The 22,609-nt window shown below is 40.2% G+C and overlaps 1 protein-coding gene across 11 annotated transcripts in view; it reads left to right on the top strand.

The window, feature by feature from the left end:
• LOC132096816 (histone-lysine N-methyltransferase 2C-like) overlaps positions 1-22,609 on the top strand; it is a 110,226-nt gene that overhangs the window by 67,891 nt on the left and 19,726 nt on the right. For 7 of the 11 annotated variants that reach the window (XM_059502439.1, XM_059502441.1, XM_059502440.1 and 4 more), the window contains 22 exons: positions 882-1,007; positions 2,402-2,515; positions 2,843-2,985; positions 5,617-5,794; positions 6,143-6,241; positions 7,467-7,514; positions 8,972-9,100; positions 9,191-9,223; positions 9,304-9,453; positions 10,571-10,715; positions 10,886-11,130; positions 12,169-12,242; positions 13,043-13,246; positions 13,841-13,909; positions 15,314-17,185; positions 17,307-17,623; positions 17,698-19,367; positions 19,501-19,612; positions 19,715-19,781; positions 19,987-20,050; positions 20,235-20,467; positions 21,036-22,607. In XM_059502439.1, coding sequence (XP_059358422.1) covers positions 882-1,007; positions 2,402-2,515; positions 2,843-2,985; positions 5,617-5,794; positions 6,143-6,241; positions 7,467-7,514; positions 8,972-9,100; positions 9,191-9,223; positions 9,304-9,453; positions 10,571-10,715; positions 10,886-11,130; positions 12,169-12,242; positions 13,043-13,246; positions 13,841-13,909; positions 15,314-17,185; positions 17,307-17,623; positions 17,698-19,367; positions 19,501-19,612; positions 19,715-19,781; positions 19,987-20,050; positions 20,235-20,467; positions 21,036-22,607 — 7,664 coding nt within the window. The remainder of the gene's footprint in view (positions 1-881; positions 1,008-2,401; positions 2,516-2,842; positions 2,986-5,616; positions 5,795-6,142; positions 6,242-7,466; positions 7,515-8,971; positions 9,101-9,190; positions 9,224-9,303; positions 9,454-10,570; positions 10,716-10,885; positions 11,131-12,168; positions 12,243-13,042; positions 13,247-13,840; positions 13,910-15,313; positions 17,186-17,306; positions 17,624-17,697; positions 19,368-19,500; positions 19,613-19,714; positions 19,782-19,986; positions 20,051-20,234; positions 20,468-21,035; positions 22,608-22,609) is intronic. The other 4 variants (XM_059502436.1, XM_059502443.1, XM_059502438.1 and 1 more) reach the window with 4 other exon arrangements.

The raw sequence follows: 22,609 nt of genomic DNA, 5'->3' as shown, positions 1-22,609 counted from the left end.
AAGACTTTTTATCTGACTTGCTTTAAAACTATCGTTTAACACATTCAAAGCTATGTGGTATGACAAATTAAAGAGAAAAAAAGAAGAAATAAATAATGAATTGTATACCGTCATTGTGTGAACATGTAATCATTCATTAAAAAAAAAAAGTATAGTGTATTCTGAGTACTATATATATATATATATAAAACAGCAATAATTCTTCAGTTTAATTCGTGTTAAAACAATAGTACAATAATATTAATCATAATAAGCAGCAGCCATATATACATAAATATACAAAGTAAACAAAATAAAACACTTACTAAAACATGTGTTTGTTTTATCTGTTCACTTGCATCATGTGACCAACATCAGGGAACCACAAACCTGCGAATTGTTTGTTAGATTATTGAAAAGTGAGCTTAAAATCTCATGGGGTACTTTAATTGAATATTTTACATAGAAGCGGTTCAGCTGACAAGAAAGTTTGGAAACATTCATATGCCATTCATGTGCCATTGATGGGCAAAAAAAAGTCCATGGACACATTATATGATTATAGTCAGTATTTCTTTTATCCCTGTCAACCATCCATTTCCAACTGCTTGGATGGAAAATTTGGGGTGAACTCATTACAAGGCATTATAGAAATACATGTGATTAGCATGATCTCTACCTACAATTTAAAACAGCCTTCACATTGGGAGTGCACCTATAGTGCCATAAAACTAGGTAGGCGGCTCATTATAGTGATTTGAAATGGTCTTTTTAAGCACAAATGAACTGCATCTGTTGTGTAAGACATACAGTATTCTGTCTCATTTTACAGTTCTCTTCCTATAGTCTGGGTTTGCTAACAGGTGTGTGATCCCTGACTGCTGTGTGTGTGTCTTTTGCAGCAGAAAGGGAGATGGTGGATGGTGAGGGGAAGTCAGACTCCAGCCCTGAGAGAGAGGCCACAGCAGAAGACGACTCTAAAGACACAGATCCCTGCAAGAAGAGGAAGAGGAAGCCCTACCGCCCAGGTGAGACACAAGATGCTTCAGCAGAGTATAACCAAACACATTTCCTTTATATGAGAGGGTTCCTATTTTCCAAAACAATGATTGCACTTTATACAGGGTCATTATGCATAATTTGTCAGGGTTTGGAAAGGGAGGACCCAGATGCAGAATTAACAGGGAGAACGGTTTATTAACAAGAATGAGAACACAAACAGATGAGACAGGAAGACAGTCCACACAATAGGGCAGGGCACATGACAGGAGAACAGGCTGGTCGGAAGGAGGTAGCTCCAGACTCTGTGGGAGACCTGGTAGCAGCTCAAGGAACCACAGGCTTGACTCTGTTGATGAGAACTCTTTAAGCACCAAAAATGTCTGTCAGCTCAGAAGAACCAGGAAGATCACTCAGGAAGCAGGACAGGAACCAACGCAACAGACACACAAAAGACCATACAACAGGAGAGACAAGAGATAGACTGATCGAAAATAAACTTGCAAACTTATGCCTAGAGAGAAATAAACTAAAAAGGGAAAAAAAAGTAAGAATACTAGAAAGAAACTAGAACTAATGAAAACAAAAGGATGACGATTGGAAAAAGCTAGGAATAAATAACTAGAACTACAATAAAAAAAAACACAAGATCGCAACCTTGCTGAAAAACTAGAAAGAAAATGGGGGGGGGGGGGGGTCAAAAGGTTCAAGAACTAAAATAAAAACTAAACCACAAAGACTGGAACTAGACTATAGACTACACACAGGAACAAACAAAAACTAGAAAAACAAGAGGGACCTAGACAAGATACAATATAGTGAATAAAGAGTTAACAAGACTAAATATGCAAGCAAAGAGACTGTACAAAAGGTGCAAAACTAACCAGCAAAGACCAGAGGGAAATAAGCACAATATAAAGGGAGCAGAGCACACAAGGCTCAGGTGAGCACAATTGGAAAAACAAGGTCTAAACAAGGGGGCGTGGTGATTGGAAACAAGGAGGCAGGACAAGAGGAGCACACGGCCAACATAAACAAAGACACATCCATGTGCTCAGGCACAAAATAAACAGAGACATTAAACAAAGACAGGACAGACAAGACTGTCAGGACAAGATCATAATTAGAAAAAGTAATAGAGTAGAAGGCACAGAGATTCTCTTGTTTTGTTCATTAATCTTATAATATATATATATATATATATATATATATATATATATATATATATATATATATATATATATGGAAGTGAATGGGAAATGTGTGGGGGGGATGCAGAAATATGAAAAGGAAACTAAAAATGTGTGTACAATCTACAAATCAGCCATAATGCTGAAAAAATGCACAGCTAGTCTGTATTTTATCCTGAAATACTGCATTAATTGAAAAATATAAATATTTTTAAGTTTCTGCTTTTATTCAGGTATCGGAGGTTTCATGGTCAGACAGAGGAACCGGACGGCTCCGGGCAGAACCAAACAGGCCTTGGGCAGGAAGGACTCCACTGGCTCTGAGACCCTACAAGGCAAAGATGAGAGTGAGTATCATTTAACACCTTCAGCACGATGAATTTCTGGTAGCAAATCTTGGATCTTAAATCAATATCTTCAGTCTTCATAATTTTAAAATATCTTTTTGAATGTAACAACTGCTGTCAAATGTACACAAGCACTGCAGAAATGCATAAGGCTGGATGAGACCCCTAATGTAGACTGATTTATCTTTAACATCCACATGAAATTTTTTTAGGTCAAACCCAAAAAAAATTATTAATATATTTATTATATATTAAAGTTGCAATTTTTGGATTACAAAGAGTTTTAATGTAAAGAATGAATATGTTTGCTCTTTTCTGTCCTTATAGGCTGGGGCGACCAAGCGCCTGACACTCAAATTGATGAAAAACATCCTTTGTCTGATTTCCCTGACAATCCTGAGATTAAAATACGGAAACGCTATAGGAAAAAGAAGACCAAACTGGAGGAGGCTTTCCCTACTTATCTACAGGTCTGGCTCCTTTGATTATCCCAAATTATCGACTTTTCAACTTTTAAAGTATAGTTAAGCTAAGGTGTACTGGGTATTTGTCAGGCCACTCTTCGGTGGTTGCTGGCTCAAGTCAAAAAATGTTTAATATGGCTCAGGTCTGTGTATGTAATTGTTTTTTAACCTACCAGGCAAAAATCACAAGTCACATTCTCTTGGAAAAGCTATAGCAATTCTCTGCCAAACAAGCCACACAATATGAGATCATATCTAAGACGTAGTTCTCTGGAATCAGTGAATCTTTTCAGCAGATGCTCCCTTTATCTCAAGGAAATTCCCGGGTCGTAACTCTGTGACTGTTGCAGATGCACCGAAATATGCCACGTCTCTTAGTAGGGTTTAGATCACACTGTGCTGGGTGAAGTGGGAGCTCATCTAGTCAAACCTGACATGAAAGTCATTGAAGTGAAGTCATTTATCCAGTTTAACCTCCCATTGTTGGTCTCAAATTGAAGTGGAGTTTCAGAGTGATTTTGCCCTTACTTGCCTACTTTTGTTAGAAATTATTTATTTTAATTTTTAATATTTTTTAAGAAATTAGTACTTTTATTCAGCAAGGATACATTAAATTGATTAAAAGTGACAATTTATAATGTTATAAACTTTCTATTCATAAAATTTATCAAGGCGTCCACAAAATATGAAACACTGATGATAAGAAATGTTTCTTGAGCATCAAGAGAAATGTGAATCAAGGACTGAATTTGAAGAATCTTGAATAAATTATGACAATTTTGGGTGAACTGTCCCTTCAACAGAAGTGAAAAAGGAGCGATTTATAAAAATATGATAAACATTTGGACTGCTGTGTGTGTATTTGAGCGCTGAGAACTGATCGCGTGCTGTATGTGAGAAGTGAGAACTGAGGAAGTGGAGCGCGCGCGAGAGAGAGCTCTTCTATTAGCGTGATTCCATCTATCACGCCTTCACTAACTTTAATTTCATCGACAACAAATTGTGACTCCCAGGAAAAATGGGACATCTGGTCACCTTATCCCTACCCCTTCGGGTGCTGAGGCCATTGTTTCAGATCGCTAGTTTTATTAGTCTATCCATCCACTGCGGCTGCTATATTTACTAGATATGCAAATGGCCCTTATCCGATTGCAATCCAATGATAGCGACACACATTTTGAAGGACAGTAGCCTATAGGATGCATTTTGAATGTCCGGTAGTCCTCAAATAACATATAGTCCAGTCTCGTCTAGTTAACGAAAACGCGGCATAAATGTAATCATAATTTCGTCATCAGATTTTTTTTTTAGCTCGTCAACTTAGTCTCAGTCACCGAAAAAATTTTTGTTTATGAATATTTTTCATCGTCGTCTTCGTTAACGAAATTAACACTGGCACACATAGCTTTTATACATTTACCACTGTATAAAAGATCCAGAAAAACGCCACACGTTGTATTATACCATCATATTAGCGTGCCCTAGAAAGCGTGAACGGACGGCATGGGAATAACGTAGTTGGTTGGCTGAGCTAATGCTAGCTGTTCATGCTACCACCCATAAGGTGCTTCTCAGAAGAGCCACTTCATATCAATTATTGAAAATGGAGGCTTTTAGTGTCTCATCCAGGCAGGTTCCCAGAGCCGGAAGCTGTCAGGTGATCTGAACTGAAGTGACAGAGCAGGCGGTGTTATACGGTGGCTACAGCACGCATGTTGTTGTGGTGCTTGTTCCTGTGATTGGCATGCGTCTCTGTAGATCCTGTGGGGCCGCGCTAGGATGAAACATGAGCTCGTCCGAGGGGCTTCCACAACGTGACAGTCAGTATAGAGTAACGCCGTCTGAGAGCTCAGACAAACACAGCCATCTGGAAGATCTCCACTGTCGCTGAAAAAGATACTCCATCAACAATACTTTCATTACAAATGATAACAGCACAATGTGATTTGAGTAAGCCTCTTCAGAAGTTTTGCTTTGAATGGCATGATCATCCAGAGTGCACTTCTGTTGTCTTTGGTAGGAGCGAAGTGTGTGTGTTTTGGATAAACGATATTATGTTTTTCAGCCCTGGGAAAACCATGCAAATATTTATAATATTAAATTGATTCAATATGTGATTAAGATTAATAATATTCATGTTAATAATTTAAGATATAATATTACATTAAGATTAATATACATTTATTTCTGTGATGTAAAGCTGAATTTTCAGCATCATTACTCCAGTCTTGAGTGTCATGTGATCCTTCAGAAATCATTATCAATATTGAAAACCATTGTACTACTAGTAATCTTGATGCATTTTAAGTATTCTTTAATGAATCTAAATTTTAAACAAGTGTGTATGTATATCTTGTAACATTTGGAAGTGGGTCTTGTTTCTTATAATAAAAATGTTTATTTTCATTCTGCATGTTTTGCTAAAGTGGAATTGTATTATATTTATTAGCCATGCACTACCCTGCTCTCTAAATATTCACCATCCACCATTGAAAAACTCTTATTATTTGATTAATGCCTGATTCATGAAACCAATAATTTTCTAAATCCACATCAACCTTTTCTAGACAAATCAGTCACTTTGTACATTTTATACAGAATTCTGAAGGACTCTGACTCCACAATCTTCTCTTGCAGGAGGCCTTTTTTGGGAAAGACCTGCTGGATAAGAGCAAACAGAGCAGGCAGGAAACCACACGGCTGCTAGAGGATGAGCGAGACAGGAAACAACTCCCGGCCAATCAGATGAAGCCATTGTCAAACACATCACTCAGTGCGTCAGCGGCACCGCTGGCCAGTAAAGCAGTAGCAGCACGTACGTTTCTCTCTCTCTCTCACACACACACACACACACACGGCCTGTCTCAGCTTTTTTGTCTTTCTTTTTTTGTCTTTTTTTTCATATGGCATTCATACTTCAGTCTGATTTTTACATTCATCTCTCTTAAAGTCAACATGAAATTTAAATAGACTGGATTTACTTTCTTTCCACATGTTCCTGGTCTGGCAGAGTCACTCAGAAATGTCCCCTTATGGAAAGTGAAATGGGTTACAAATGCAATTTCATGTTGTCTTTAAATTAGTCTGCACAATTAAGAACACTTTCTTAGAGGACAATCATTAGGCCCTCATAATCACTTTCCTGCTTTATCCGCATCCACAGAGAATTCTGTGGAGCCTCTAGTGGACCTCTCCGAAGAGCTGAGATCAGACACAGAGCTGCTGGGAATGTTTTCTAATACCAGGCAAACTGAGGAGTCCGGTAGGCCTTTATGAGTGTCTCTAAACATGAGAAATGACAGCACATGTTTGCTGTACAGATGAGCCCTTTCCATGGGCTCCGGCTCTCTAGTTCCACTGTTATCATTGTTGGGCAACATAAACTTCATAAGTTACAAACATAGTTAAACTACAGTAAGGCTGGATTTGTTTCTCCTAATTAAAAAAATATATATAAAAAACATTGTTATGAAGCTTGTGCTTAGATGATAGATAGGAGTTATGCTTATCATTTTTCACACACGTGCATTGACGTCCCTAGTGCACTATGCACTTGTTCTTAAATAGAGAAAGACTTGTGCATAATTTATTCATAAATTTAACAAAAATCATTTGCATTCTTTCTATTCATTTCATAGAAATGTCAATGCAGACATACTGGCAGTAAAAATACTTTTCAGATTTAGAAGTTTGCCCATAAAGTGTGTGAAAATTGTTTTATTCCATTATTGCACAGTTTGCGTTTTTTTATTTCCTGTGAGCTTATAGCAGCTTATATAGTAAATATATTAAAACTACATTTTTTATTAGTAATATGCATTGCTAAGAATTTCATTTGGATGATTTTAAAGGATTTTTTTGCTCCCTCAGTGTCCAGATTTTTAAATAGTTGTACCTCAGCCAAATATTGTCCTATCCTAACAAAAACCATATATCGATGGAAAGATTATTTTTTCAGCTTCCATATGATGTATAAATCTCAATTTCAAAAAATTGACCCTTATGACTGGTTTTGTGGTCCAGGGTCACATATACATACTCTGCAGACAAACTGTTATTTTGAATACGATTAATCATTTAATCATTAATCATTTCAAAGCAGCTTTAAATTGAAAAAAGAAAATAGTGATTCAGTTTTACAAAAAAAAAATGCAAGTCTGTCGTATAGCAGCCCTAAAAGAACAATGATAAACAGTCATTACTCAGTTGAAATCGGTTAATTGTTGATGCACACAAATTTCCACACCTAATAATTACACATTAATTAGTTTTTTCTTTAAAACTGATGATTAAATAGTTTATATCTAAATGTATTTATCTAAAAAGAGATGGTCTTGATTGTCTTTTCATTAAATGACTTTTTTGGGCCTTTCCATTTTTCATTCTCAGCTCGTTTTATTTTACATTGCGTATGAATCATCTGTTGAATCTTTCTTTCTCTCTTCATGGTGCTGATCCTTCATTGTGTTTGGTTTGGATCTTTGTAGGTCTTGATTTTTGCCCTTTCCAACTTGAGTACTCTCCTTCACCGTTTGGTAAGAGCTCATGATCATGTTTAAGTTGTTTGCTTTTTCTTTTGTTGCTTGGGTTTTACGGGAAAGCTTGTTTAACTTTTCGATTGTTGACATATCATCCACAATGCACACTGCGCCTGAATCCAGACTTTATGCATCATGCAGTCCATTTAGTTTACATTACCTAGCATATTGAGAATGATGCAGCAATGCAGCGCTGGGATAATAGATGTAGTCAAGGACATTTCTCTAGATGTTTTAGAGACCGAAGGCGTAGATGAATGACTGTCCTCCCGTGAGCGGCAGTCAGGGTCTTTACTTGAATGGATGAGTGAAGAATGGGGCACTGCTCCGCCGAGATCCACTGAGGCCTTGGTTTGATGAAAAGGAACCAACCCTAGTAATTTGTGAAAGATGTTGAGCTCTCATCCCTGCTGTAAAAGCAGCCTTGGAAGCCGAGGAAGTCTGACCTCCCTCAGAACACATAGTAGTATTTCTATTTGAGTTATTTGCAGCACAGGTTATTTATTCAGTTTTGTCCGTGTCAGATATGACTCATATAACAAGATCCACAATCTGCTCTGGTCTGGTTTTTGCTTTTTAGTTTTTGTTCAATGTTAAAGGGAGAGTTCGGCCAAAAATTTAATTGTGTCATAATATACTCACCCTCATGTTGTTCCAAATCTGTATGACTTGCTTACACAGAAGAATATTTACACTGCTTTGTCTGTAAAATTGGGGATGCCATTGACTTTCGTCTGTGGTCCATAAACAGAAGAGAGCTGTACAGATCTGAAACACACTGATAGTGAATAAAATAATAAAAAATATATATTTTTAGGTGAGCTGTTTTGTCAGTTTTTAACCCTTTCCCTGCCAGCGTATAAAAAAAACAAAGCCAGCCACTGCCAGGATTTTTTTACCAATTTCAGAAAATGTTCAAGTCCCCCCAGAATATTTAGTTGTATGAGCATGCAGTATGTCAAAAGAAAGTTTTAATTCTAGCTATATACATTCTGTTTATCAGCACTTGAATGTTGTTAAGTTTCCTTTAAAAAAATGCAACATTTTGAACAAAAAGCTGGGAAAATCACATTTTTGTAAAAGACTGCATTTGGATCAGATTCAGAATGATGATCAAAACATAGATCATAGATCATAAACAACTTTCGACTTTCATTCAGTAACTGTTTAATGCTTTATGGTCGAGTTATTTTACATATACATCTGCTTACATATACAGTCGCTTGTTTCTGCTTTTTACTGTATTTTGGTCCAAACATTCAGTACTCAGATGATGTTTAATAACGCCTTGTACATTATAATAGTGAAAATACAGGAAAACTAAAAATTCGGTCAATGGCAGGGAAAGTGTTAAAGATCGACCCAATTTTAGAACACATGGTCCACGGGTTGCAATTTTAGTTTACTGAGATTTATGTGACATTATTTGTGTTTTTCTGTATTTGTCTGTATAGGTCTGGATGTTGCTCCTTTAACAGAAGACGCCTCTCAAGCTCATCTGGGCCGAACTCACCTACGTCAGGTGCCCGAGGGGCCACTGGATGGCATCCTCAGCCCTGAACTGGATAAGATGGTTACTGATGGTCTGTATATCCCAAATTAATGCATTGTTGAATTGTAATACTTGTTCCTGAAACATCTAAATGTAAACACCCAATCTTTCTGCCTTACAGAATCAATACTCAGCAGACTCTACAAAATACCCGGTAGGTTATAAACTCAAAGCACCGACTGCCAGTGAATGCATTTATTCAATATGTTGTAAGCATTGACCCATTCCTTGCAGAGCTTGGTGGGAAGGATGTGGAGGATCTCTTCACAGCTGTCCTGAGCCCCAGCACCAGCCAACCTCATCACATGCCTCAACAGATCCAGGGAGCCCAAACCCTGCAAGGTCTCGCAGGCCCTGGTTTCCATCCCTCCCAACCCAACTCAGGTTTGTTTAGGAAAATAAGGAATTGTCCTTCGATTGTAACATTTGTATGATGTCTGTCATATTTTCCATGTTGAAATACTAGTGTTAATAGTGTTCCTGTGGCTCAAGTGGTAGAGCATTGCGTTAGCTGCGCAAGGTTGTGGGTTCGATTCCCAAGGAACACATGTTAGGTAAAAACTGTTAGCCTGAATGCACTGTAAGTCGTTTTGGATAAAAGCGTCAGCTAAATGCATAAAATACTCCAATGCTGGTTTTAATGCACAACTGTATGTGTAGCATTCATATGTTTACTTCCAAAAGTGTGGTGCACTATTTGAGCGTCTCTACCAAGGGTGGGTTTCCCAAAAGCATAGTTAGCCAACTGTGGTTGCAAGCTCCATCATTACCAGCATAGTTCAGTGATTCAGTGATGCCTGAATCCATATTTCCAACAAATATTCACAAACCACATCGGAAAGTTGTGGTTGGAAGTATAGTTCTTGTTTGTATTACATGTGGACATAGATCATGATATTGAGCAAAATAAACAAGCAACGATGCAATACAATCCGAGTATATCTCTCTATTTGTTATATATACGATTCTTTTAGATTGTCAAAAGAATAAAAGCATTGTGAAGAGTGATTTAATAGGAATCCTACGACTGAATCAAACATCTGAAAATAAAGCAAAACAGGGAAGAACAAAATAGTGAAATAGTCTGACATTAATTCAGTCTCGAATTGATTGATTATGAAAATTTTGTACTCCACTACCTGCATGACATCATTAAAGAAGATGATTTTGGGAGTTTTGGTTGAGACTTTCTGTTTGGCCAATTACAGACAGGGGCAACGTTCAAGAAACCTGTTCTGACATTATTATTGTAATTCGGTGTTGATGGTATTTGTGCATTTGCACATTCTTCAAAAATCACACATTTCTCCTTTCTGGAATGTTCTGGGTTTTGTAAAAGCTCAGTCGATGGCGTCTGTGGCATTTTGACTCATCCCTTAAGTGCAGTAGTGTACACACATTTTTGTTTGTTTTTACAAACTGAGGTTTTTCGTTCTCCGGTGAATCAAACTGAATAACATTCACTGTGATTGCTCAGTTGTATTGGTATGTTTTTGTGCAGGGATGTCTTCGCGAATGCCAGTGACGAATGGTTTGATGGAACCCAAACAGCAGTTTTCACAGTCCCAAATTGCTCCTGGGGCAGGGCCTGATATGGCTCGAAATATCCCATCAATGCAGCGCATGCCTTTCTCAGACAATCTAAGGTCAGCCTTGATCTTTCTTCAGAAATATGCACACGCTCATCTAAATTGCAATATTGATTAGAAAGATAAATGAACAGAATACATTTGTTTTAGTCTCTTCTTGTTCAGTGGGTGAAAAGGTTTGATTAAATCAGTATTTCTAGATGACATTTATTATATCTGCTTCACAGGGACAGGAAGTTCAATCTGATAGCGCAGGAGACTGCTGGTCCGTGGTCCGCTACAGGCTCGGCTTCGGCTTCGGCTTCGGCCTCTGCTCCAGCCGCTGCCTCTGAGGTGGAGGGAGACTCCATGTCCACAGCACAGAAGAGCACTCTGAAGTGGGAGAAAGAAGAAACGCTCGGAGAACTTGCCACTGTCGCACCAGTCCTGTACACTAATGTCAACTTCCCAAACCTCAAGGAGGAATATCCAGGTCAGCTAAGGGATTTTAGAATGATCCGTCATAAACAGTTATGAAAATCAGTAAAGTACTATATGTTACAATTCCTACAGACTTGCTTTTAGGAATCCATTTTACTATATTAAGTATGAAATACGGATTTCCCGATCAGGTATTTTGCCTCCGATCCGAGTCATTGAATATCTGTCAATACTGAATCCTGATCCGATACTTGTATATTCCTAGTGTTTGATGTACAATTCATGTACATCAAAATTATTAAAATTAATCCAGTGTATACAGAGTTATGCAGAGAGTAAAGTAATATATATATATACTCTCTCTATGTATATATTTGCAGATACTGTATAAAGACATTGATAGAACATGGGGTTTCTGATGTAAATTTCTTGTATTTTATACATGCATAATAATTGCAACATAAAGATTAAAAAGTGAAGATACGGTTTCTAAAGCATGAAACTCGCTGTGTCAGAATGCCAGTCTTGGCATCAAAATCAGAAGCAAGACACAACACATAGCAAGACGTTATGGCAATGACGTTTAAGATAGTCTGACCGCAGATCAAAGTAAATGATAAATTAGTATGTGATCGTTGGAAAAGGGCACATTAAATGCATTGAACACAGAAGCTTAAACGTGTGTGACACAGTAGAACAGACCTCACTGGTTTCTTCTTCTTTGGTTTTAATGATGGCTGAATACGCATACGAGTGTCAACATAATACACATACTGCATGTCACCCGTATGACAGCTGATGTAAAATTATGTAAAATAAGGATTGGACTGAGGAGAGCCGATACCAGTAAAAAAAAAATAACCTTGATCCCTGAGATCTGCATGGGTTATCCTTAGTGTGGAATCTCACATTTTAAATATTGATGCGATTAAGAAAGTTAATATGGTATATTTAGATTCACATGTTAACCTTAACGGACACAATCTCTTCTTAATATCCTTCAATGTTATACTTCTAATAGATACTTTTATTTTTATTCTAATAGATACTTATACTTTTTTATATGTTTTTATCTGTTATAACCTTGCAGATTGGTCAACACGAGTAAAACAAATAGCAAAACTCTGGAGAAAAGCAAGTTCCCAGGACCGGGCTCCATATGTGGTAAGTTACACAGTATCTGCTCCAATACACTGAGTTTATCATCATCACCAGCTTTTTATCATCATCACCAGTTTATCATCATCTGCTGGCTTGTTGAACGACTTCATCTGCAAAATTTTCCTGGTGAATAACATGGCTAAGCTGGTCTACCCGTTAGAACAGCATCAGGCCACCAATAAACAGAATATATAAGCTTAAGCCCTATTTGGGTTTTACTACAAATAAATAAAAAAATAAATTAGTTAAAATAAAGTAACCACACATTAACCATGGTTTTGCTATACAAGCCATATAACTTCACCATGGCATTTGTAGTAAAACTGTGTTTATACTATGGTAATCAATCCAAATGTCTATACGCAATGCACGCATACAGAGCACGTGATCTCTGCGACGTCCAGATGTACAACACAGAGATGGTAGTCCCATCTGAATTGGTACATGAAAATCACAGACGTCAGGTGATAAGAATCAAAACTCAAAGGTAGTTTAGAAAACTAGTCCCGTCCAAATAGGGCTTTAGAATTTATTTCGGCAGGATATAGGGACCCTTGAGTGTAGGTCAAATCAAAAGAATAAATTTGATCCAAGGAGCTCATTACGGTCTAAGAGATAAATACATTTCAAAAGATATGATTAAAGGCAACATTACCTTGACGTGAAAGAGTGCCACTTAAAATAGAAAACACTTTTAGACAATTAGTCTAAAAACCATGTAATTTTAGCAAATTTATGCAACCTTTGAATTCCAGTGGTCTTTCTTTGATATCAACACTGCACAACCACTCTGCCATTCACAGCAAAAGGCCAGAGATAACAGAGCAGCCCTGCGCATTAACAAAGTTCAGATGTCCAACGAGACCATTAAGCGGCAGCCACCTCAGCCAGAGCAGCCTTTAGAAGTGTTTGATCCTGCTATTCCACCACTGGACCCGGAATTACTGTTCAAAGATCCACTGAAGCACAAGGAATCAGAGCACGAACAAGAATGGAAGTTTAGACAGGTAAGTCTCTATAGACATTTGTTTGGAAAAGAGCTAAATTACTTATTGACAGCCAGAATCGTTGTGGTTATGTCAAATAAATGATATAAATGGCATTTCTATATCTTTGACTTGATTTATAAAACTGAGACGCAAGTTCTATTTTTCAATGAGAATTATTTTAATGCATGTTTGGTCTGGTGGTGGACCTCAAACAAGTTTGCAGTATAATAGAAGTGTTGCATTAAAAGCAATAAACGTGTAACAGATGTGTCACAACTAGGGCTGTGACGGTATGGGATTTTTTCTTAACGCGGTGAAGAAGCAACAAATCACGCGGTTTGGCGGTTTATCACACCCACCCCCCGCCGCGTATATCTTCAATGACTTTTGATCAAGAATGCATGCAGCTTGAAAATGAACATGTAAATGAATAATAAGAAAGTAGTCCTCTTTATTATTAAAACAGCAAATTATATTAACAATATTAACATAAAATAATATTTATTTCTTTAACTTTGTTGTTTTTTTTATATCTTTTGAGTTTAATAGGAAATATGCAACAGTGTTTTTCATTGTTTGTAACCCATTCTTTTTACAATAAATTATTAAAAGAATAACAACCTGAGAAAGCTGCAGAAAGAACAAGCCGAGCTCAACATGCCCCAACATTGCTTAGTTCTGGTGAGTTGTGCTTAACTTCGATTCCTATTTCTTTAGACATTGTTTTTTGGGTAACAGTCCGTGAATATAAATGCATATATATGCAGATATGCTGTTCTGAATGGACGCCGGGAATGGGATATTGTAAGACCCCCCACTCCTGTTCAAATTACAGCAGAGTTACCGATTGCTACCTTTTTATTCGGGAATTTAATCCCGCGTCGCAAAAAAATCTGGTCATGTTACCATGGTAATAAGATGCCGACCGCAGTGTTGAGGTCATAACCATCATCACTTCACTTTTTTTGCATTCTCGTGGCTGTCCTGTGGAATCCGCGGGAATGCAGACCTCTAGCTTCCTCCTGCAAATACCATGCAAAAAAAGTGTGGTGATGACGGTTATGACCTCAACACCACGGTTGGCATATCATTACCGCGGTAATGCGATTATCGTCACAGCCCTAGTCACAACTGCATTTTGTGCTACAGTTTTTAATGTTGAAATGTTTGCATGAGCAGCCTTCAGAATAAACTCTACTAAAGCATATTACTTTACTTGAGAGGGCGGAAAGGAATATGATTTTTTTTTTAAATGTGACATTTTCTTCATGCATGAAACATTATTAAAGGGATACTCCACCCCAAAATGTAAATTTTGTCATTAATCACTTATCCCATGTCGTTTTCAAACTTGTAAAAGCTTTGTTCTTCTTTGAAACACAATTTAAGATATTTTGGATGAAAACCAGGAGGCTTGTGACCGTCCCATTGACTGCTAAGTAAATTACACTGTCATGGTCCAGAAAAGTATTATGACAACGTCAGAATAGTCCATCTGCCATCAGTGGATCAATCTTAATATTATAGAGCAACAAGAATACTTTTTGTATGCGAAGAAAACAAAAATAATGACTTTATTCGACAATTCATCTCCTCTGTGTCTATCCAATTTTTGGAGATTACCCGCTGAACGCAAGCAGCGTACACTTTTCTGTGTCAGTCGCGCTGTACGGATGCACTGTTTTCGTTCAAATCAAAGCGCAAGTACACATAGAAAACCTTGTCTATCCTTGTGTCGCGGCTGACACAGAATAGCGTACGGAGTTTGTGTTCAGCGGTTGTTCCCCAAAATGGCACTACGGTGATGTGGAGAGACACAGAGGAGACAAATTGTTAAATTGTTATTTTTGTTTTCTTCGCATACAAAAAGTATACTTGTCACTTCATAATATAAATATTGACCCACTGATGGCAGATGGACAATTCCGAATATGTCTTTTCATACCTTTTGGGGAGGAGTAACCCTTTAAGTTTGTCAAAAGACAGAAAAATGAATTTATATTTATGTTAGCCTGATGTATTATTATTCAATGAATTTAATTCAATGAATTTAATTATTATATATTTTTTCACTTACTGTTGAAGCAAATGAGACAGAAAAGTAAGCAGCAAGCTAAGATCGAAGCTACACAGAAACTTGAGCAGGTGAAGAATGAACAACTTCAGCAGCAGCAGCAACAACTTCCATCAATCAGCCAATCTGAGTATGACTCTTCTGATCACCAGAAGAGTCCAGTATCTGGGCACTCCAACAGTGAGAACATGTCTCCAAAGCAGCCCAGTTCAAAAAATGGGGTTTCAAAGTCACAGCTGCCCGGCACGCCCACATCATGTTCCCCAGATGACGTCTTTTTGCGCCCTCATCCACCACCCCCATCTTCAGGATCTCAGCCACAGAGCCCTCAGATGTTCTCCCCAAGCTCCTCTGGCTCCAGACCATCCTCACCCTGGGATCCCTACACCAAAATGGTAGGCACACCCAGACCACCACCAACTGGGCAGGGAACTCCACGCCGTAACTCAGAATCAGGGAAATCTCCCAGAGGTCTTTCAGAGCCGATTGGCTCTCCAACATCCATATGTAATGACCCCTATGCCAAGCCCCCAGACACCCCAAGGCCAGCAGGAGCTACAGACCCTTTTCTCAAACCTATGTGCCCTCCCAGAGCAAGTCAGACAGTGGAAGGGAGGCATCTTATTGGCTCCCCAGGCCATGATCCATTCTCTAGGGTGTCTGTCAGAAAGGAAGTTTACCAGAGGATGCCCCAGGGCAGGATGATACTCTCAGACCCATATGCTCGTCCTTTACTCACTCCTATCCCAGGCAGCAATGAATCAGGGTCCGTCCAGGTCTTTAAAACCCCTATGCCTCCCCCTCAGGCTCAGGAACAATATGCAGGTATGCATGCACGGAGAGCAAGTGGGGATCCATTCGAAAGAACAATGATGCCCCCTCGTTCTTCTGAATCATTTTCCCAGAATCAACAGAATGATCCTTATGCACAGCCTCCGCTCACTCCTCGTCCTGCAGTAGGTGACGGCTATGCAAATCAGAGGCTTTCACGACACCTCCAAACATTCCCTTATTCTCAACCTGGGCCAATGGCACGCCAGCCTTTCTGTAACCCATATGCTCAAGCCCCTTCCACCCCTCGGCCAGACTATTCCCAGTGTGATCCCTATGGACAACAGTCTGCTACACCAAGACCTTCAAGTGACCCTTTTGCCCCATCTCCATTTTCTAACCCATACGCTAGAATGCCAGGCACACCTAGACCACATGACCCTGAACCCTACTCTCAGCAGCCTGCATCTCGTCATCCGGCCATGATGAATCAACCATCTCAGCAGGCTCAACTGCAGACCCAAAACCACATAATGTCCCCTATGTCAATGGACCCTTATGCTCAACCCCCTGGGACCCCACGCTCAGGAATGACAGACTGGTTCCCCAAGTCTCCAAGTCACCAAAGGACTCCTGATCCTTTTAGTCAACCCCCTGGACTGCAACGCCCTGTAGTGCCTGATCCTCACGCACAGTCATTGGGAAGATCCCAGTCATTACCTAATGATTCATGTGCACATCCCTCACGAACACCTCATCCTGGAGGAGTAGGACAGGGATTGGTTCCTGGGCCCATGGCCAGTCAAGATCCATTCTCTCCTCCTCAAGTCTTAATGCAAGACACTTTTGCCAGTCCAACAAAACATGGACCTCAAACCCTTAAACATTTGAGTATGACAGATGAAACCGTATCTCAGCCGATATCCAGTCGACCCAATCAGACTCCCATCCATGACCCTTTTGAGCAGGCCCCCATGCTCCCACATCTTCAATGTGGAGAAAATAAAGAACAACAAGGTTTGGTACAATGTATGAGTTCCCACCTCATGGGCCAGCCCAGCACTGAAGCTCAAACGGTTCCTCTTGCTGATGCTGAGGAAAGACTCAGACAGGTGTGGTTTTATTTCATCGCTACTCTATTTAAGATGGTTTATTTTCTTATGAAGTGCATTGTATTAGTTACAATATATAACTTGTACAACACTTATTAACACAATGTTAATTTGTTTACAGCGTCTGCGTATTCGAGAGCTGATACTCAAACAGCAACAGCAGAAGAGTGCCATACGTCAAGATAAGTGTGTACAGGATCATCTTCTGACCATGCCTCCAGGAACCCCTCAACACTGGAGTCAGGAGTCTACGGGCCAACAGAGTGAAATTTTTAATCGCCCACCACCACCATATCCTGGTCCAGGAGCTGTGAGAACCCCTCAAAGATTCCATGGGCCATTCCCAGGAGATCAACAGGGGCATTTCCCTGAAGGACAGTTTCCTAGACCACAGTTTCCTGCGGATGCTGACTCAAATATAAGGCAGCTTGGGCCAAGGTGGGTGAATTTCTGTACTTCAAATCATTTGTATAAAATGTTGGGACTAATGTTATTATTTTGTTGATTTTTAGGATGCCTCTCACTCCTAATGTCCAAGGTCCTATAAGAGCTCCAAGACCGAATCAGATGCACGACCCAATAATTGAAGCTCATCCACAGATGAGACGATCTATGTCTATGGACTTGGGGAAGTCAATAGGAGGCAACCCCTTAGTAACCCCACATTTACCTTCTCGTGGCATGCATGTGCAACAGCACAACATCATGGGGCAGCCTTTCATTGAACTGAGACACAGAGCGCCAGATAGCAGACTTCGGTTTCCCTTTGGAGCTCCTACTATGCAGGGAAATCGAATGGAATTGACCTCACAGCAACGACCCCCAGGTTTCATGGGTGGCCAAGAAATGGGATTCCCCTTCAGTCAAGTTCCAAGGCCAACAGATACTGATATTAATCAGTCTCAGGTAGCTAATACACAGATGCAGGCATCTCTCAGCTTGGGGAATTTACAACAAGCCAATATTCCGTTGAGAGCTGGACATCCACAAATCCCCCTGACGAGGTCTATAAGCCAGCCTGCTTCTAGTGAGACTCTCAGTGCTCCCTTACTCACAAGTATTGCTGCTACATCTGGTGTCCAAAATATTGAGGTCCCTTTATCCACAAATGAAGTACCTGAGGAGAAAATCGATACTGATGAATCTGCTGTAAAGGACCTTGAAGATGTTGAGGTGAAGGACTTTGTGGATGCCGATTTAGAGAACTTAAATCTCGATACAGATGATGGAAAGGACTTGGATCTTGAAACGAATGACCTGCATCTAGATGACTTCTTAACATCTGGGAAATTTGATATAATTGCCTATGCTGATGCTGATTTAGATCTTAATGAGGACCTGGATCTTAGTGATCCAATAGAAAACCACACTGAGACGTCTGATTTCCAAAAGACAAAAGCTGAGAAAAAGATTGATAGTTTTGATGGCTCATCATCATCATCATGCTCGACATCAACAGTAGTAGACAAAACTGCTCAGTCTCAAGGTCACATCAGTCCAGACATTCCTCAAGATCAGATGTTGGTTTCCTTGAAAACAGAGGAGGATAGCAAAAATGGAATTAAAGATTGCTTGTCCCAAGACACATCTTGTAAGAATCAGGTAAATGATAGTCCTGCCATTAATCAAGCTGGCTTTGAAAGTGATATTAATGCCAGTTTACAGGCTCCAAAGTCTGGAATTCAGCAAGATACTACGCCATTGCTTTCAAGCATGCTGGTCAATGTACCAGCAGAAGGTGAATCACAGAAGCAGGAACACTTATCAGCACAAGGCAACCCACAAAGTGAGGAAGCTACAGTGTCACTCAGTAGCACTATGCTGGGGCAAGGAAACTTCTCAGTGCAGGAGATGGATACTGGCCTCAGTATTGACCAATCAGTGGTGTCTTCTCATGGTGAAAGTGCATTAGAAGTCCCAGGCTCCATTCAGGAACAACAACAAAGCCATATTTTTGGTATGGATCAAAAGGATGCTGTAATCTCAGGGGAACAACACAGTATTCTTGCTCAACAGGAAATGCTGTCACAGCAAGGCAATCAGATCAGACCACTGCTTCTGGAGGAGCAACCACTCCTTCTCCAAGACCTCCTGGATCAGGAGAGACAGGAGCAGCAGCAGCAGAAGCAAATGCAAGCTATGATAAGACAGCGTCCCAATGATTCATTCTTCCCCAACATAGGTAAGGGGTAGCTAATATAACAAGATGTAATTCTGTTCTTCCTTGAAGGCCTTCCTCTGTTTTGCATGTGGCAAAATGTGTGCTTGACTATAATTTACTTAAATTTGCATATTTTTATCATTTATTTATTCAGATTTTGATGCTATCACAGACCCCATAATGAAGGCAAAGATGGTCGCATTGAAAGGGATCAATAAAATGGTGGTCCAAAACAACATGGGAATGTCTCCTATGGTCATGAACAAGTGAGTTAATGGTCTCGTTTTTATTAGACTGAAATATTATTAGATTTATTTCAGTGTATGAGCTTTTTCATTAATGGCTTTTCTTCACAAAATCTCAATTAGTGTCCAGACAGGGCAGGCGCTACCAAGCCCTGATGGAGGTATAGCTCCAGTGCAGTTGGCTGGACAGGTGAGACTCTTCAGATTTCTTCTTAACAGCAGGCACACATGGAATCTAAATGTGTGTAGAACTCTGCACAAAATTCAGCTGAATTTAAATGCCTACACCTCTTGCGTGTTTTTATTTTATTTTGGCTAATTTGATGTTCGTTTACCTACCAGGATTAGTGTAGTAATTTCAGATTGTCTCAATGTTCTGTTAATTTCTCATTTAGGATGGCAAACTTGCTCCTCACATGACACGACCCAATCCCCCAAATTGTGGACCAGGATTTTCCCGTAAGTCTTTAATAATTGTTGATATCAGTAAAACAGTCCACATTGGTGTTACTCATCCAGTTCTGGACACCAAACATTCTGAATATGAATTTACTTAACATATTTAAATTGTCATTTTACACTTAACCACAAAAATGTATTATGTATGCCAGTAATTATTAATTCCAACTTTTTCCCCATCAAGATGATGCACAGAAGGTTCAGTATGAAGACTGGCTCAGGGAAACCCAGCAGCTGCTTCAGATGCAGCAGAAGTTTTTGGAGGAGCAGATTGGGGCCCATAGAAAGTCTAAAAAAGCCCTATCTGCCAAGCAGAGAACTGCCAAGAAAGCAGGACGGGAGTTTCCTGAGGAGGACGCAGAGCAGCTGAAACATGTGACAGAGCAACAGGGGGTGGTGCAGAAACAGCTGGAACAGGTAAAGCACACACATAATATCAGTCATTCATGGTTTTATCTTCATGAGCCGCTTTGTTTACAGATGATGTCCCTGGCCTCTTTCTGAAAAATAAAACTAATAAAACAATTCTCAGTTTATAAAATAATCTAGAAAATAATTATAATTGCATGGAAAAGTGAATAAAAATACACATATAATTTCATAATTGAAAACAAAGCACCTTATCATTTGATTTAAAGCTCACGTACACTATAACAATAACTATACTAGTGTCCACACCAATGGAATATAGCCATCTGTTTAATATAAGTGTTTGCTGCAGTTGTCTTCTGCTGCTTTAAATGCTCAAGTTCTTCAAAGTCAGGTGGATTCTGACTGGCTGTCAGTTGTTTATCAGATTACAAAAACCACTTTGAAAGTGATTAAAATGATAAAAAAAAATACACTACTATATATTAGAAAGACAAGGACATATTCTCTCAAACTTAGGGACATTTCTTGTAATTGTCAAGGACATGTTTAAATGAATGGAAAAATACAGGTAGTTGTAAATGTTCCAGTCCAATTTTTTCTGTGCTTTTTCCAGATTCGCAAACAGCAGAAGGAGCATGCAGAGCTGATAGAGGAGTATAGGGTTAAACAGCAGCAACAAGGTAGCATGCAGCCTGCAATGATGCATGGAATGCCACCAATGCAACCTCATGTTGGCATGATGCCAGTTGGGCCCCCAATGAACCAACCTATGATGGGTCCCATGATGCCCATTCGTCTCCACCCTGGCCAACCAGATGCAACTAGTGTGACCAACCCAGCAGGTTGGCACCCTGGTGCACCTGCTCCCAGTGGAGCACCTCAAATGCCAGGAGTAATGCCTGCTCAAGTAGTGCAGGCACAGCCTACGCAGCCAGCAGTGGCAAGGCCCAGTCAGGGGCAGGCAGGTGGTGAGTCTCCTCACGTAAATTTCGACGATACCAACCCATTTAGTGAAAGCTTCCAGGAGCGTGAGCGCAAGGAGCGGCTACGGGAGCAACAGGAGAGGCAAAGAGTGCAGCTTATGAAGGAAGTGGAAAGACAGCATGTGAAACACTGCATGGAGCAACAGCAAGTCCCTAACTGCCAAGATGGAACAATGAGGGCCTTGTCACAAATGCCTTTTTACAACCAGGAGCTACCGCAGGACTTCATGCAGCCACCCAGAATGCAGCAGCAGATGCAAGGTCCGCCATTTCCACAGCAGCAAGGCATGCAACCAGGGTTCATTGGAGGACCATCCAGACCAATGATGGGTAACGGTCCGTTCCCTCAGGAAATGGGACCGGGGTTTGTTTCCGAGAGCCTAGTACCCCATGGGCCTAACTTTGTCCAGGCACAAGCTAGACCTCAGAGATATTCTGGGCCAAACATGATGCCTCAGAATCCAATTCAAAGGCATCAGTTCCCAATGGAGGGTCCCATGCCCTTGCCTCCAAACTTTCCAGGACCCGGTCCATCACTGATCCAGCTGTACTCCAACATCATTCCGGAGGAGAAAGGAAAGAAGAAAAGGAACCGCAAGAAGAAAAAAGATGATGATTGCGAGTCGCTGAAAGCTCCTTCCACACCTCGCTCAGACCTGACAGCCCCGTTAACACCCTGTGTCTCAGATACATCATCCACACCGACAAGGAACCAAATGGTCTTCGGTGACCATGAGTTCTGCGAGACGTCCCAACCTGGATCGTCTACACCAGGCTCCATGAGCAGCCAGCCCCACTCTGAGCTTGAGCGCCAGCTTTCTGAAGGCAGCTGCGGTGGAGGGCCAGAGATGGCCATGGGCCAACAGGAGATGCATGACAGGATCCTGTCCAACATCAAATTGGAGAAGGTGGAGGCGAGTGACTGCCATGGGCATAAAGGAATGGAGATGGAAATGGGACTAGGCATGGTCAAGGTAGAGGGAGAGAGGGAGGGAATGTTGCTTCATCCTGCGAGCCAAAGTCCAGCCAGCAGCTCGAAAGGAGAAGCTGGGAATGAACTCCTCAAACACCTCCTAAAGAATAAGAGGACTCCACCTCCTGCACTGCCTCACCAGAGGTCTGAAGACAGTTTGAGGTCAGAGGAAGAGGGATCCATGGACTGCAAAGCTTTTCTGCGACAGAGCTCCATGGACAGCACTGGGGT

This window comes from Carassius carassius, chromosome 20, assembly GCF_963082965.1.
Source record: "Carassius carassius chromosome 20, fCarCar2.1, whole genome shotgun sequence".
Lineage (NCBI taxonomy): Eukaryota > Metazoa > Chordata > Actinopteri > Cypriniformes > Cyprinidae > Carassius > Carassius carassius.
This window is presented reverse-complemented; position numbering and strand designations above follow the sequence as displayed.